The 12,388-nt window shown below is 42.5% G+C and overlaps 1 protein-coding gene across 9 annotated transcripts in view; it reads right to left on the reverse strand.

Annotated features, from left to right (window-relative positions):
- Positions 1-2,341: 2,341 nt before the first annotated feature.
- LOC135498217 (protein TANC2-like) overlaps positions 2,342-12,388 on the reverse strand; it is a 99,835-nt gene continuing 89,788 nt past the window's right edge. For 8 of the 9 annotated variants that reach the window (XM_064788424.1, XM_064788426.1, XM_064788423.1 and 5 more), the window contains 9 exons: positions 10,757-10,777; positions 8,742-8,973; positions 8,207-8,443; positions 5,919-6,095; positions 5,084-5,426; positions 4,684-4,859; positions 4,192-4,416; positions 3,769-4,016; positions 2,342-3,559 (listed from right to left, as the gene is read on the reverse strand). In XM_064788424.1, the coding sequence (XP_064644494.1) occupies positions 3,238-3,559; positions 3,769-4,016; positions 4,192-4,416; positions 4,684-4,859; positions 5,084-5,426; positions 5,919-6,095; positions 8,207-8,443; positions 8,742-8,973; positions 10,757-10,777 (1,981 nt within the window). In that variant the 3' untranslated portion in view covers positions 2,342-3,237. The remainder of the gene's footprint in view (positions 3,560-3,768; positions 4,017-4,191; positions 4,417-4,683; positions 4,860-5,083; positions 5,427-5,918; positions 6,096-8,206; positions 8,444-8,741; positions 8,974-10,756; positions 10,778-12,388) is intronic. The other variant, XM_064788421.1, reaches the window with a different exon arrangement.

Genomic DNA, 12,388 nt, shown 5'->3' on the forward strand with positions numbered 1-12,388 from the left:
TATTGGGGGAACAACCCATCTTGAAGACAAGCATCTGATAGCTCTGGGTGATGGTGTATTGGGGGAACAACCCATCTTGAAGACAAGCATCTGCTAGCTCTGGGTGATGGTGTAATGGGGGAACAACCCATCTTGAAGACAAGCATCTGATAGCTCTGGGTGATGGTGTATTGGGGGAACAACCCATCTTGAAGACAAGCATCAGTGCTAGCTCTGGGGGATGGTGAATTGGGGGAACAACCCATCTTGAAGACAAGCATCAGTGCTAGCTCTGGGTGATGGTGTATTGGGGGAACAACCCATCTTGAAGACAAGCATCAGTGCTAGCTCTGGGTGATGGTGTATTGGGGGAACAACCCATCTTGAAGACAAGCATCTGCTAGCTCTGGGGGATGGTGTATTGGGGGAACAACCCATCTTGAAGAAAAGCATCTGCTAGCTCTGGGTGATGGTGTATTGGGGGAACAACCCATCTTGAAGACAAGCATCAGTGCTAGCCCTGGGCGATGGTGTATTAGGGGAACAACCATTCCAGTGAGGACTAATCTGTCTTCAAGATGGATTGTTCCCTACTCATTCATCACCCAGAGCTGGCACTGATCTGTCTTCAAGACGGCCAGAGTCCTGTACTGGAATTGTATATAACTGTTTACATACTGTTGACAGAGATTTTTGTCAAAATGTCCACTGCGGCCAATGATGGTTTCTACCCATCGGCTGGGACAGGCAGTGTCTATATTTAGAGACAACAGAGGGATGTAGGGCAGGGGTCAACAGAAACAGTCAAGACGGCCATTATAAATTACAACTAACAAACATATTTATTTTATACCTTGATCTGCCACAATCAGTTAACACAATCATGATTTTTACAAATATCTGTAAAGTTATGTGCAAGTTTGAAAATGAGAAAACACAAATGACACTTTTTCCCACAATACCCTTGAAATGCAAATGGCTTCATTAGTAACTTTCTAAAAAACGTCTACCAAAAAGCATGATTTCTACTCCTACATAGAACACTTAAAATTCCAAGTCTATCGATGAATGACAAAGTCATTTGAAAGAAGGAGTGTCTCTGGACATGCTACAATCAAGACATATTGCCTGACAGTCGCGGTGTTCCTGTATAGATGGCGCTACACATAAGAAAGTCTAGAGTTGTTTAGAACGAGGGCGCCCATTTCCTTGTGCTACATAGAATCGTCGCCTTCACAGGAAGTCAATATCAAAAGTGGGCAACTTGCGTGATTTCAAAACAATCCTACTTGCATTCGAATCAAGGGAATAAGTTTTACAAGTTTAGAAATGTCAGGACCATTCACGGAATAAACACAGTCACGGTGTATACATTACTATCTTCTATCACAATGTCATCACAAAACCACAACAGTCGCCCTCCCCCCCATAAAGTCCTCTTCAACTCTTGCTCTAAGCCCTAATGTACATGTTTCGGGTTGATTAGTGCCGAAAGAATGAGAGGGTAGCATTCTCCTTTCACCAGTCGTAACCTTCATATTCCCAGAGCCAGGTCAGTCCCTAAGTTCCCTCGTGTACACTAGGGCTGGGTGACACAGGATGGCGTCGCAACCATTCTGGAGCCGAAGGCTTGGCATGTACACACCTCTACAGTAAAACAATTATGGCACTTCAGTAAAGTCTTCATTATTTATTTTGCCATTTTCACATGACAAGAACTTGAATGAAAGGATTAGTCTGGATTTAAGGTTGATCAATTCAGGGTTAGTGCCTAGATGATGTTCCGGTCGCATCTAACGACTGTTTCTGGGTAGCCAGTCAGCTCTAGGTGTGCCAACAGGTAGTAGAATATTTACGCACATTTTCAGATTCACGATTCACAACAGTACAACCCTGTACAGGACTTTTGCAAACACTGACTACTGCTGGCCAAACATCATGATACTCTTCCTTTGATAAATAGAAGGATTTATCCAGATAAAAGGCATATTTCAACGCTGCCAGAAAACGACATGTCTCACAAACCTTGCACAGCAAAACATCTGAAGCCTCGAGTGCTTTGACAAAGAAATAATGACAAAATAATGACTAAAATGCGTTTCATAATATTATTGATAATTTATGGACTATTTACATGATCTATTAACAACTTTATACAAAAAACTCATATTCTGGCTCATATAAATACCTTCAGGGGCAACCTCACAGGAAGCAGAAACCCAAGTGTTGATTTCTCAATGTGAGTGCGAGAAATCTGGAGACTCTATCTGACTGAGGAACCTTAGCTATAAAATCTAACAGCCATCAAGTTTTAAACTCTCCCCAAATGCGCTGCATATTTACCCCCCCCCCCACCCCCCCCCCCCCCCGCCAGATAATAATAACTTATAGTTAATAATTATCAAATAATTAAGCATACTAACTTTGAACTTACAAACCAATATACACATAATCTTAATATGGGATTACAGGCCCCTTTCTGAGGAGAGTGTCATCATAAACCTATCACGATAATATGATCATTTAACCCCAACATAAACAAACCCAACCTCCAGCCGCAAGATTTCTTTGCTTCTTTTTAGTTCAGATATTCCATTTGAATAAGAACACAAGCAAGAGTAACAACGGTCCACAAGCTGAATCCTTCCTTGACTTTCATAAAGTGTCTTAACTATAACTCCCCAGAACCAGTGGGAAATATTTTGCTGAATACCATCACATTTTGCATACATTTTTGTTATTGCAATGATGTCGATGTCATGAATACGATGCATTGCGTTTCCAGACAGCCAGGGAAGTATTGAGGCTTACAATCACCTAACAGCACATTTCATCATACATGTCTGAAATACCTCTTCAAACAATTTTGAAAAAAGATTATGATTTCAAATCAGCACAATCTCTAATATGGCAACTTAAAACATTGACTTGGTTGTAGATTTTGCTTAGTCTCTGGTGTTCAATTATAATTCAACGCTTGGTTTAATACACCAAATCGTATCGACAATATATAAACTTGGTACAGACTTTGTCCAATCAGTTGAGACTCGAGCCTTATTCAGAAAGACTGGGTTTAAACTAAACAAACAGAATTCATGTTATCGACCGGTCCAACTTCATACCAATCCAATCTAAAAGACTGGTTCCCTCTGAACAAAATAGATCGGTCCTCATGAACAGACGTGACAGGCTCCACAAGTAAGCAGTCATATCCAACACAATGTGTCACACAAAGTCTCTAAATAATCCACGGTGTCATCATAACGCAGTCTCTTCTCGTTTGTTCGGGTTGTCCTCAAAAGGAGGAGGTGGTGGTGGTGGTGGCAGGGGCAGGCCTTTAGAGTCGACTGGGACGATGATCTCTGGTTCTGGTTCTGGCGCAGGTGGTAACGGCAAGTCATCTTTCTCCGTATCCGTCTTCAATCCGACTTCGGTGATCGATCCGAGTGATGCAGCTTTCTCGAGTTTGGCATGTTGTTTACATTCTTCCTTGATGCGAGCAAGCAGACGACGAAGTTCACGGTTGCTAGGCGCCAGCTTCAGTGCTTCCATCAGGTCGTCAATGGCTTCAGTGTACTTCCTGAAATCAAGAGAATGGAGAACTTAGTATTTAGGCATGCATTACAATGTAGGTAGTAAGGTGTTAATTAGCATCATTTAGGACTAGCTTTAGTTGCAACGACAGTAATATCAAATGGTTACTGATATGCTGGGAAAATTTTCCCACTTTCTTCTAAATCGTCAATATCAATGTAAACGCCATGAAATTTGACTAGAAAGTCAACCAACCTGTCATCACGCTTGGCCCTGGCTCGTGCATAGAAAGCTTCATATGACTGTGGTCGTAAGTCCAACACCTTGCTGGCGAGATCAATGGCGCCAGGGACGTCTCCGAGCTTCCTCTTGCAGCGGGACAGGTTCAGCATCAGGTTGATCTTTAGGTCCTTGAACGTCTTCGAGTCCTCTGCTCCGCATTCTGTGGGGAACTTCTTCAGGGCGTACATGTAGCGGTGAGCGGCTTCTTTCAGGCGGTTTTTCTGTGGAGAGAGAAGGAGGGAAATAAGACAATGCCTAGAGACACGGCGATCCTTTGTTCAAGGTGAAACGCATGGCTGGTCAGCGCCAAAACAAACTTCTTCAAATTCGTCCATGGTCATGGCGAGGCTTACTTTCTTTTGATGAAATTAACTGGTATAAAAACAAGATACATACCTTGTAGAGTATATTCCCGTCCTCCATGAGTTTGTTGAGCAATAGAATCAGAATGTCCGCCTTGCCAGCAGCCATCGCCCAAGTTGCCGGGCCGAGTTTGGCACCTTTCTTCAAGAAACAGATGACAACACTTGTATTCCTGCAGCCAATGGCGCGGTCAAGGGGACGCATTCCATTGAAGTCTGTGTGTTCAATGTTAGCACCATGGTCGATTAGATACTGCACCTGAAGGAAGAACAGAGACCTGGGTTACAATTGGATGATTGGTTGTGAGCTGTTACAATCAGAACATACCATAAACTATCACTTGTTAGCAAGAGCCCAGCTATGCACTGACATTCAAGTTTCTAATTTCCCAGAATAGGGACCAGTGCAAATAATGTATCTATCTTGGTACAGCTTAGTTTAGAGAGAACGTCAAAGGTGACAGCACCAACAGCTCCTTTGTGCGTTATGATGAAGGTAATAAAGAATGCCCTGAGGATCACTTACCACTTGTGCATCTCCATAGAAGGCAGCCAGATCCAGCGGACTACGCCCATTCTTATCCTGGTGGTCAATGGCAGAACCGCGATCGATCAACGTCTGTACGCACATGAAGTGTCCTTTCAGACATGCCCAGCAGAGGGCGCTTAGACCTTCACGGTCCACAGCTGTTGATAAAGCACCTGGAGGAGGCAAAGAGAGAGAGATTTAGAACTGATTGTCATCTTGGAACAGTCACTTATTTTCTATGGTAAAAATCTTTGAAATGTCTTTCACATCATTTTCAAGATCATCTAACTGTGATCTCAAAATTAGACTCTACAACATAAAGCCGCTAGGTAAGGTAAAGTAGCATCAAGGAAAATCATCTCAACAAAAAATGCAATATGAACTTTTCAATATTTACCTTTTGAAAGTAGTAACTCCAGCACACCGATGTGACCCTCACTACCAGCGATCATTAACGACGTGCGACCATGTTTATCCGTCTGCTCGATATCTGCTCCGGCATTCAGCATGAAATCGACAACCTCCCAATGTCCACCTTTCACAGCGCAGAGCAACGGTGGGACTGTCTTTCCATTCGGGTGCTGGATGTCAGCTTGGCGTTCTAACAGCATCTTGATGACATCAGAGTGTCCGTTGAAACATGCTGCAGTGAGAGCCGTCTCTCCATGGAGGGAGTCCACCTTGTTGACAGCTGTCCCTTCACTACCGAGGTCTTGAAGATTCAAAAGGAACTCCAAGATCTGCAAAAGTTAAGAATAAACCATTGTCAACAAGAGGAGAAGAGACATCCTAATTTGGCTCAGACTGTACTGGTAATGTGCATCAATACGGTTTCTGCATGGTGCCACTGTATTTCTGACTGCTTTCTCAGTTTGAGCTCATGTGAATACATGACCCAGCTGGTCCCACACTCAACCTGCTCAAGGCACATAGGTAACAACACACACAGCCACTAATGACCACAAAAGGTCTATTGAAATGTGTCTAATCCTATATGAGTGAATGTTCATTTCGTTTCAATACATGATCATATGCAGAGGGGATCATAAATCACGGTTGGCTGCCTCCTGATCTGCACAGAAGTTTCATTGATTGGTGTTGTAACTTTTTAAAACTCTGCAGTTCCACAAGATGTTGTGTCCTTGGTTGTTGGCTCTGGTAATCAGGACTTCAGGTAATCAGGACTTCAGGTAATCAGGACTTCAGTTGGCCAATGTGGCAAGATAACTTACATGTTTGTGGCCTGAGGCAGCAGCCGCGACCAACGCCTGTTGCAATGCTTCGTTCTTGTTCAAGCGACTATCACGGCTCGTCCAATCACATTGCAGCAAGAATTTGACGGCTTCCAGGTGTCCGTTGAGTGCCGCTAGCACCAGGGGGCACTGACCATTGGTGTCGGTGTGAGTTACCTGGAAATAGAAAAGATGAATTTCGAATAAATCATTTGGAAACAAGAAGTTATGACATGACATTTTAAGAGATGTGATTTCAAATATGACACAGGACACACAATTTTGGGGAGTTTTGAAATGATTACCCCGGAACCACGAAGAACCAAGGTGAAAGTCTGGAATCACCAAGTGAAATCCAAGCCAAGCACCTCAAGTCAAATTGAGGACTAAACATACCTTAACCATCCTCATGATGAAATCAAATATGACACAAATCAGACAAATGAGACAATTGAATATAAGAAGTGATGAGTGTTCAGTTAGATGTTCAATGAGAACTGATGAGGATTCACCAAGATATTCACCTTAAATACCCAAATCAGTTGTCAAGCCACTGGAACAAAAACTCACCAAATTAACAGAATAATTAGTGAATTTCAGTGACATATTGTTACACCAACAATGCCAGGGCAAGGAACTGTTTCCTGACCATTGTGGCTTGGCACCAGAGCTGGTTAATGGGGTGTGACGGTGATTAAGCTGGGCTGGCACTGAGGGTAATATATTGGTCAATGCTGGACTAATTAGTCAATTGATCATGCCAATTGTTTTTGTTTATTGACCATGAGAAGGGAAGATTGGTTTTGGCATTGAAGTATTTCATCTCATCATATTTTGTAGGGATCACATTTTCCTTCGGTGGGCCGACACAGTGGTTGTGTCTTTCTTTATAATGGTTGGTGGATGGGACAATGATTGGAAGTTCTTAACCTGTTCATGGACACTTAAATACACAAGATTTTGTTTCTTTCTATCAATACAACACCATGTCAATGTTTCATACAGGCACATACATATCACTTTGTCTAGTAGTACTATCATAGTGCGAGAAAGTTCTCTGCTGAGTCCTCTCTGCCAGGTGGGTACACAACATTGTTTTGACTGGAATTCAACTTTCAAGTCAGATAAAACTGCTTGCAGTTTCAGCAATTTGACAAAACAACTTTCAATAGCTTTGGAAGTGGACTCTCAGATGTTAGAGTACAGTACTAAGTTACTGCTGTGTTATGATAGCAATTTTCATTCAAGCACATTTACCAAAAGTGGGCCTACATAGCATTGACCAAGCCTTCCTGACACTGACCACCAAAGGATGTTCCAAAGCTCGTTAAAAGGTTGATTAATTAGCTTATAACAATCATGACTTAATCTGTGACCATACATTTAGAACTTGAACTGTTTTGTTTCGAAAGAAGATTGATCATGGCTTGGGTCGCACACAGTGTGAAAGGTAATGTTTGCATCTACAAAACAACAAGTTGTGGATTTCTACAGAAGTCAGTTTTTCACTTTCACTGGCAGATTCAGGCAATCTTATTTTGTTAGTTCATTCAGCACATCAACTGCTGACACAACCATTTCAAAAAGTGCCAACAACAAAATCCAAAGTGATATGTACCATTGTTGCGCAAGCATGCCATTCTGACTGACACTGACTGTCAATGGCACTGGTGTGTGTAGTTCATTTCATTCTTGATTAATTAGCTTGTAGCCAAGCACTAATTACCTTGTGGTCATAGGATCAATCGTGGTAAACAATGTCTATAGGCAAGCTTGGTGGGCACACTTCATAAAAGGCACGGTACATTGACCATACTCTACTTCAGTTAACATGGTGGAAATGTTTTGTTTTCACTGCAAATAGTTTTAGAGCAGTTTTCTTCTGCCCATTCTCTGTTTGGGGTTATAATGGGAGTAACTCTGATTTTGATTATTCTGTGTATATAAAATAGAGTTCATCTTTTGGAGATGAGTTTACTATTGAGTTATTGCTTAACTTGGAAGTAATTCCTCTGAAGACACAAGCTAAGGTTTTCACTGGACATTAGCTGAGTTCAGCATCAGGAAAAAATAAACACTCGTGTTGAAAGAAATGTGAGAAATTGGGTATGAAATAGTTCATGGAGTAATAGAGACACTTTTCAACCAAAAGACCAAAGAGCCAAATCATTTTGAGGGCTGATAGGTGAGGGGAAGGGTAAACGAAAAACATTTCCAGAATCAACACTGTAGAGATTTGGCCAAGACTAGATTTTGGGACAATTTGTATGCACCAGCAGATTACGTACCTTTGCTCGTCTAGAGACCAACATGTGCATAATATCCATGTGTCCACAGGCCGCAGCGTAACATAGAGCAGTCTTACCATCCTCCCCAGTCCCGTCAACCCACGCGTTGAATTCCAACAGTAGTGCCACCATGTCAGTGAAACCTTCTTTGGCGGCGACGCAGAGTGTGGGCGCTTTCTGGTAGAAGTCTGTCTGGGTGTTTGGGTTGGCACCTGACAGGAGCATCAGGCGGCTGACCTAAATCAAACAAAATATCACACGTTAGTAAATGATAACGATGTTCTCGCTGCAAGAAGCAATGATAGGTCCAGTGGTGTGTTTGTTAGCCATCTGCGTGGTTCATAGCCAAAGGTTGCGATGCGCACCCCTGGGCCAAGTCACCACATAATCCTTCCATGGCAAGGTGTTGCGTTTTACAAGAGATCAACTTCTACGTCTCATGGAAGATAACCCAGACAGAATGATTTGCCAAAGAATAGAGTGAATGCAACTCAGCTATGTAACTTGATTTCACACTTCGTTCCATTAAACTCACCTTGACATTTGGTGAGAACAAATTGCGGTGCGATATCAATGCAGCGCTGAGACTGTTTGAGCTGAGGAACATCCAGAAAGCCTGCTGATCCCGCGAGGAGTAACCCATCTGCTTGCTGATGTTCTTATAGATGTGAGCCTTCAAGATGTGGTGGCCGAGTTCGACAGTCTTGTCTGGGTTGAGAGGCGCGTTGATCCTGGTCAGTTTGAATGCCAACAGGGCATGGCCATTCCTGGAGAAAAGGTAAGGCGGATGATAAAGATGACATTGATTTGCCTTTGAGGTGATTTCTGTGGTGCGATGGGGTCAATGTTACAACATGAGTGTTGACACAAATGGAGACAGAACTACAGTATTGAGTGGAGGTAGTGGAAGATAGAGGGGCTGGGCAATGACATCTATTTTATTGTTGAAAATCACCAATCAAGACAGACTGATCAAAATAAAAAATTCTTGAATCAGTACAGATTAGGAGGGATCAATCAGTCATGAATAGACCCAGTGGTCATGATCTCTTCTGCATATTATGATCATGTCATTCAACAAAATTAACATCCACTCATATAGGATTATAGTCTCATTTCAAAAGACCTTTTGTGACCAATGGTTGTGTGTGTTGTAACTGATCCAAGCCACCAATGCATTCAAAAGATTAGTTGATTGGATATCTTTGCCTGGGAGGTGAATTGTTCAAGTTAGTAATCCTCAAAGAGTGGTTTTCAGTCTTACGGTCTGAAACAGGACAAGTATGAATGAACTGCAAACTGCTCTCCAAAAACATGCTTGACAAACATGAGTCACTACCATATCCCCAGCATGCAGCCTCAGAAGGCACATCCAGAAGTCAAGTTGACATTTTGGGATCTCATCAAGAATTTCCAATGCCAATATGGTCAGACCACACAGATCATATAACACAGGCATGCTGATCATGAGTTGAACACCCAAACACAAGGAACATCATCACTCTTTAGCATTAACACGACAAGCTGTCCCAGTCTGGCCTTGCATGCTTTCATGCCAGTCTTCAAGGACTCAAACAGCATATGAAAGACTATAACTTGACACAACCCCAGGTTTGCTGAAGCTCACGGCAGACAGACATTATTCAAAGCCATGATTGCCAGGCAAATGATTCTGCAATGGTATGATGAACTCAAGACTTGATTCAGTATCTGACATTTGCAATGCATCTTTTTAACTACACATCACCCTATACAGTTGGAAAACATGGGGATAACTTGGTTTCTAACATTAGATTTCACAGCTCAGAGTTCGCCCTTTGGCTCTAAGATAGGCCTACAGTCCTTCTCTTCGATCTCTGAGGACATACAAGATAGACACATTCACATGTACTATACTATTCCGTGCATACAGACTGCCGTAGTTAAAAGTGACAGGGCTATTGGTCTAGTTCATGCATCACAGAGGGAAACTTCCTGCAGCTGGGATGGTGGTTGGTCCATGTGGCGGTGTACATGTTCTAGTACCTGATTGACTCACAGATGGCAGCATGATGAAATGATACAATTGGTCATGTCTGCCATATTTTAAGGACGTCACACGCACTTGCGTGAACGACATTGGCCTTTAAACTCACATACCACATCCAAGCCAGGAGCAGGGAATTTACCGTCATTCACATGACAAATACGAGTAGTGTGTATGTGTGAAAGATGGTCGTATGGTGAGATGTAGGAGTGATAATCAAGTATAAACTGAACTGGATCAAGGTTTGTACAATAACTATCTCTAAAAGAAAGGTTTCTTTTATTGACGAAAGTGCTATTGAAACTCAAACACTATACGATCTACGAGAAATTCACTCTGTAATACTCTCGACGACAAAACTGAAATAAATCAAGAATTCAAAGAATATTAAACTACTCGTTGACACGTAATATGGTGTGGGTGTGTTTGATTAAAAGAAGAGCTGAGTAGTGATGAGCAGCAGCAGAGGGGGCAAGCAGACCAGGGAACAGCCATTTGAAGCCAGAGAGAACCGGTAACCTTACCTATAGTCAAAATCAGTGTTCCTGTGCATGGAAGAAGCAGAGAAGCATTGTGTTAGTGGATTAGTGCATGGGAGGTAGTGTTCTCCAGGAGGAATTTTAGAAGGACCCCTCCCCCAAAGAAAACCCTAAAAACCAGTTTTCACCAAATATTTTCTTGGAGGAAACTCAAACTGCCCAATAGAATAACCAATCCAAGAAAGAGCGTGAGACATTCTCCACCGCTTCATGCATTTCCATAGCTTTCCCGAAACCCATTTTTCAAAGTCTCCATGGATGGGCACAGAAAATGACTTAGTACGGAGAGCTTTGAGTTTTAGTTAATGAAGTCTGAAACTTTCTAGTTTGAGAGGAAACTAAACATTAGAATCAGTCAATGTTAGTATAAGTAGAAACCTCATCTCATCACCGAACACAGAATACTGGACTGTTCTTATCAGAAACAAACCGGTGGTCATCTCATCTAAAATCACATTGGAGAACTCAGGGATGGGCAGTGCAGGGGGTCATGGGCACCAACGGGTTGATCTGGAGGCGTGGTCACAACATTATCATCTCTAGTCCTGGTATAGGGACATCCAGAGTTTGAGAGATGTGGTTTGACCAGGGACGGGACAATGGCAGCAACTGCTGATGTCCCAGATCAAGAACCAATCTCTAAAGCTGGAGACCCACTTCCCAGACAGACCCTATCTAGGCGGACTAGGACTAAGGTGGGCCAATCTACCCTAAGGGCTTGTTGGCACATATATGGATGGGGGGTGGGGGGGGGGAACAGATAGTTATGTTAACCTACAGTTACAAACAGTTCATGTCAGAACTGAAACCAATTCATGACAGCAAACATTTAGATTCCTTCAGTACAATACATCGTCACGGAAGACAATTTGAAAACTTATAGCACTGAAAGTTTACAAATCAAGATTGACAGAATTGGATAGTCACAGTTTCAGTTTATATTCGAGGTGGGATTAAACAGTTTTAATCATTCTATACAGAAGGAGATAAGAGCATTACAACATGTTGTCTTTCAGTCCAAACCTGATAAGAGGCTCATTCAATTATGAGGACAGTGAAAACAACACAACGCACTGACACCACAGGAGACAATCAATCACAACAAGGAGGTACATCACAATATGTCACCTAGAGCAATCCTACTTCTACTTGACTTGTGCAACCCAAGTGGAATCTATAAGTGCCCTACATGAACTTGTGTGCTCCATGCTCCAAGAACACCTACACTACCCATACCACCATCATGACCACTCAAACCAAATATGAAAACATTCCCAAGCTCAATGCAAAGTACTTGAAACTGACTGAGTAAATTCGTTCAACACGACTCAAGCAAACGTAAAATGCACTTTGTGTCAATATCCTACCCCAAGTTATCCTTGCTGTACAGGACATAAACACTCCACTGCCCCACCTTGTGGACATTGCCAAGTCTCAAACTGAGACCAAAAATCCTTATGTCCAGCATACCCGCTCTCCAAGTCCAGACCCCCGTAGCACCATCATGCCCTCCCTCTGAAGTAACACTTTAAGATCACATGTAGCACACCACCAGTAACTTTCTCCAAGAATTGAACTTAATCAGAGAGAGCAGGATTGTGGGAGAAAGTAGGAACA

This window comes from Lineus longissimus, chromosome 13 (genome assembly GCF_910592395.1).
Source record: "Lineus longissimus chromosome 13, tnLinLong1.2, whole genome shotgun sequence".
NCBI lineage: Eukaryota > Metazoa > Nemertea > Pilidiophora > Heteronemertea > Lineidae > Lineus > Lineus longissimus.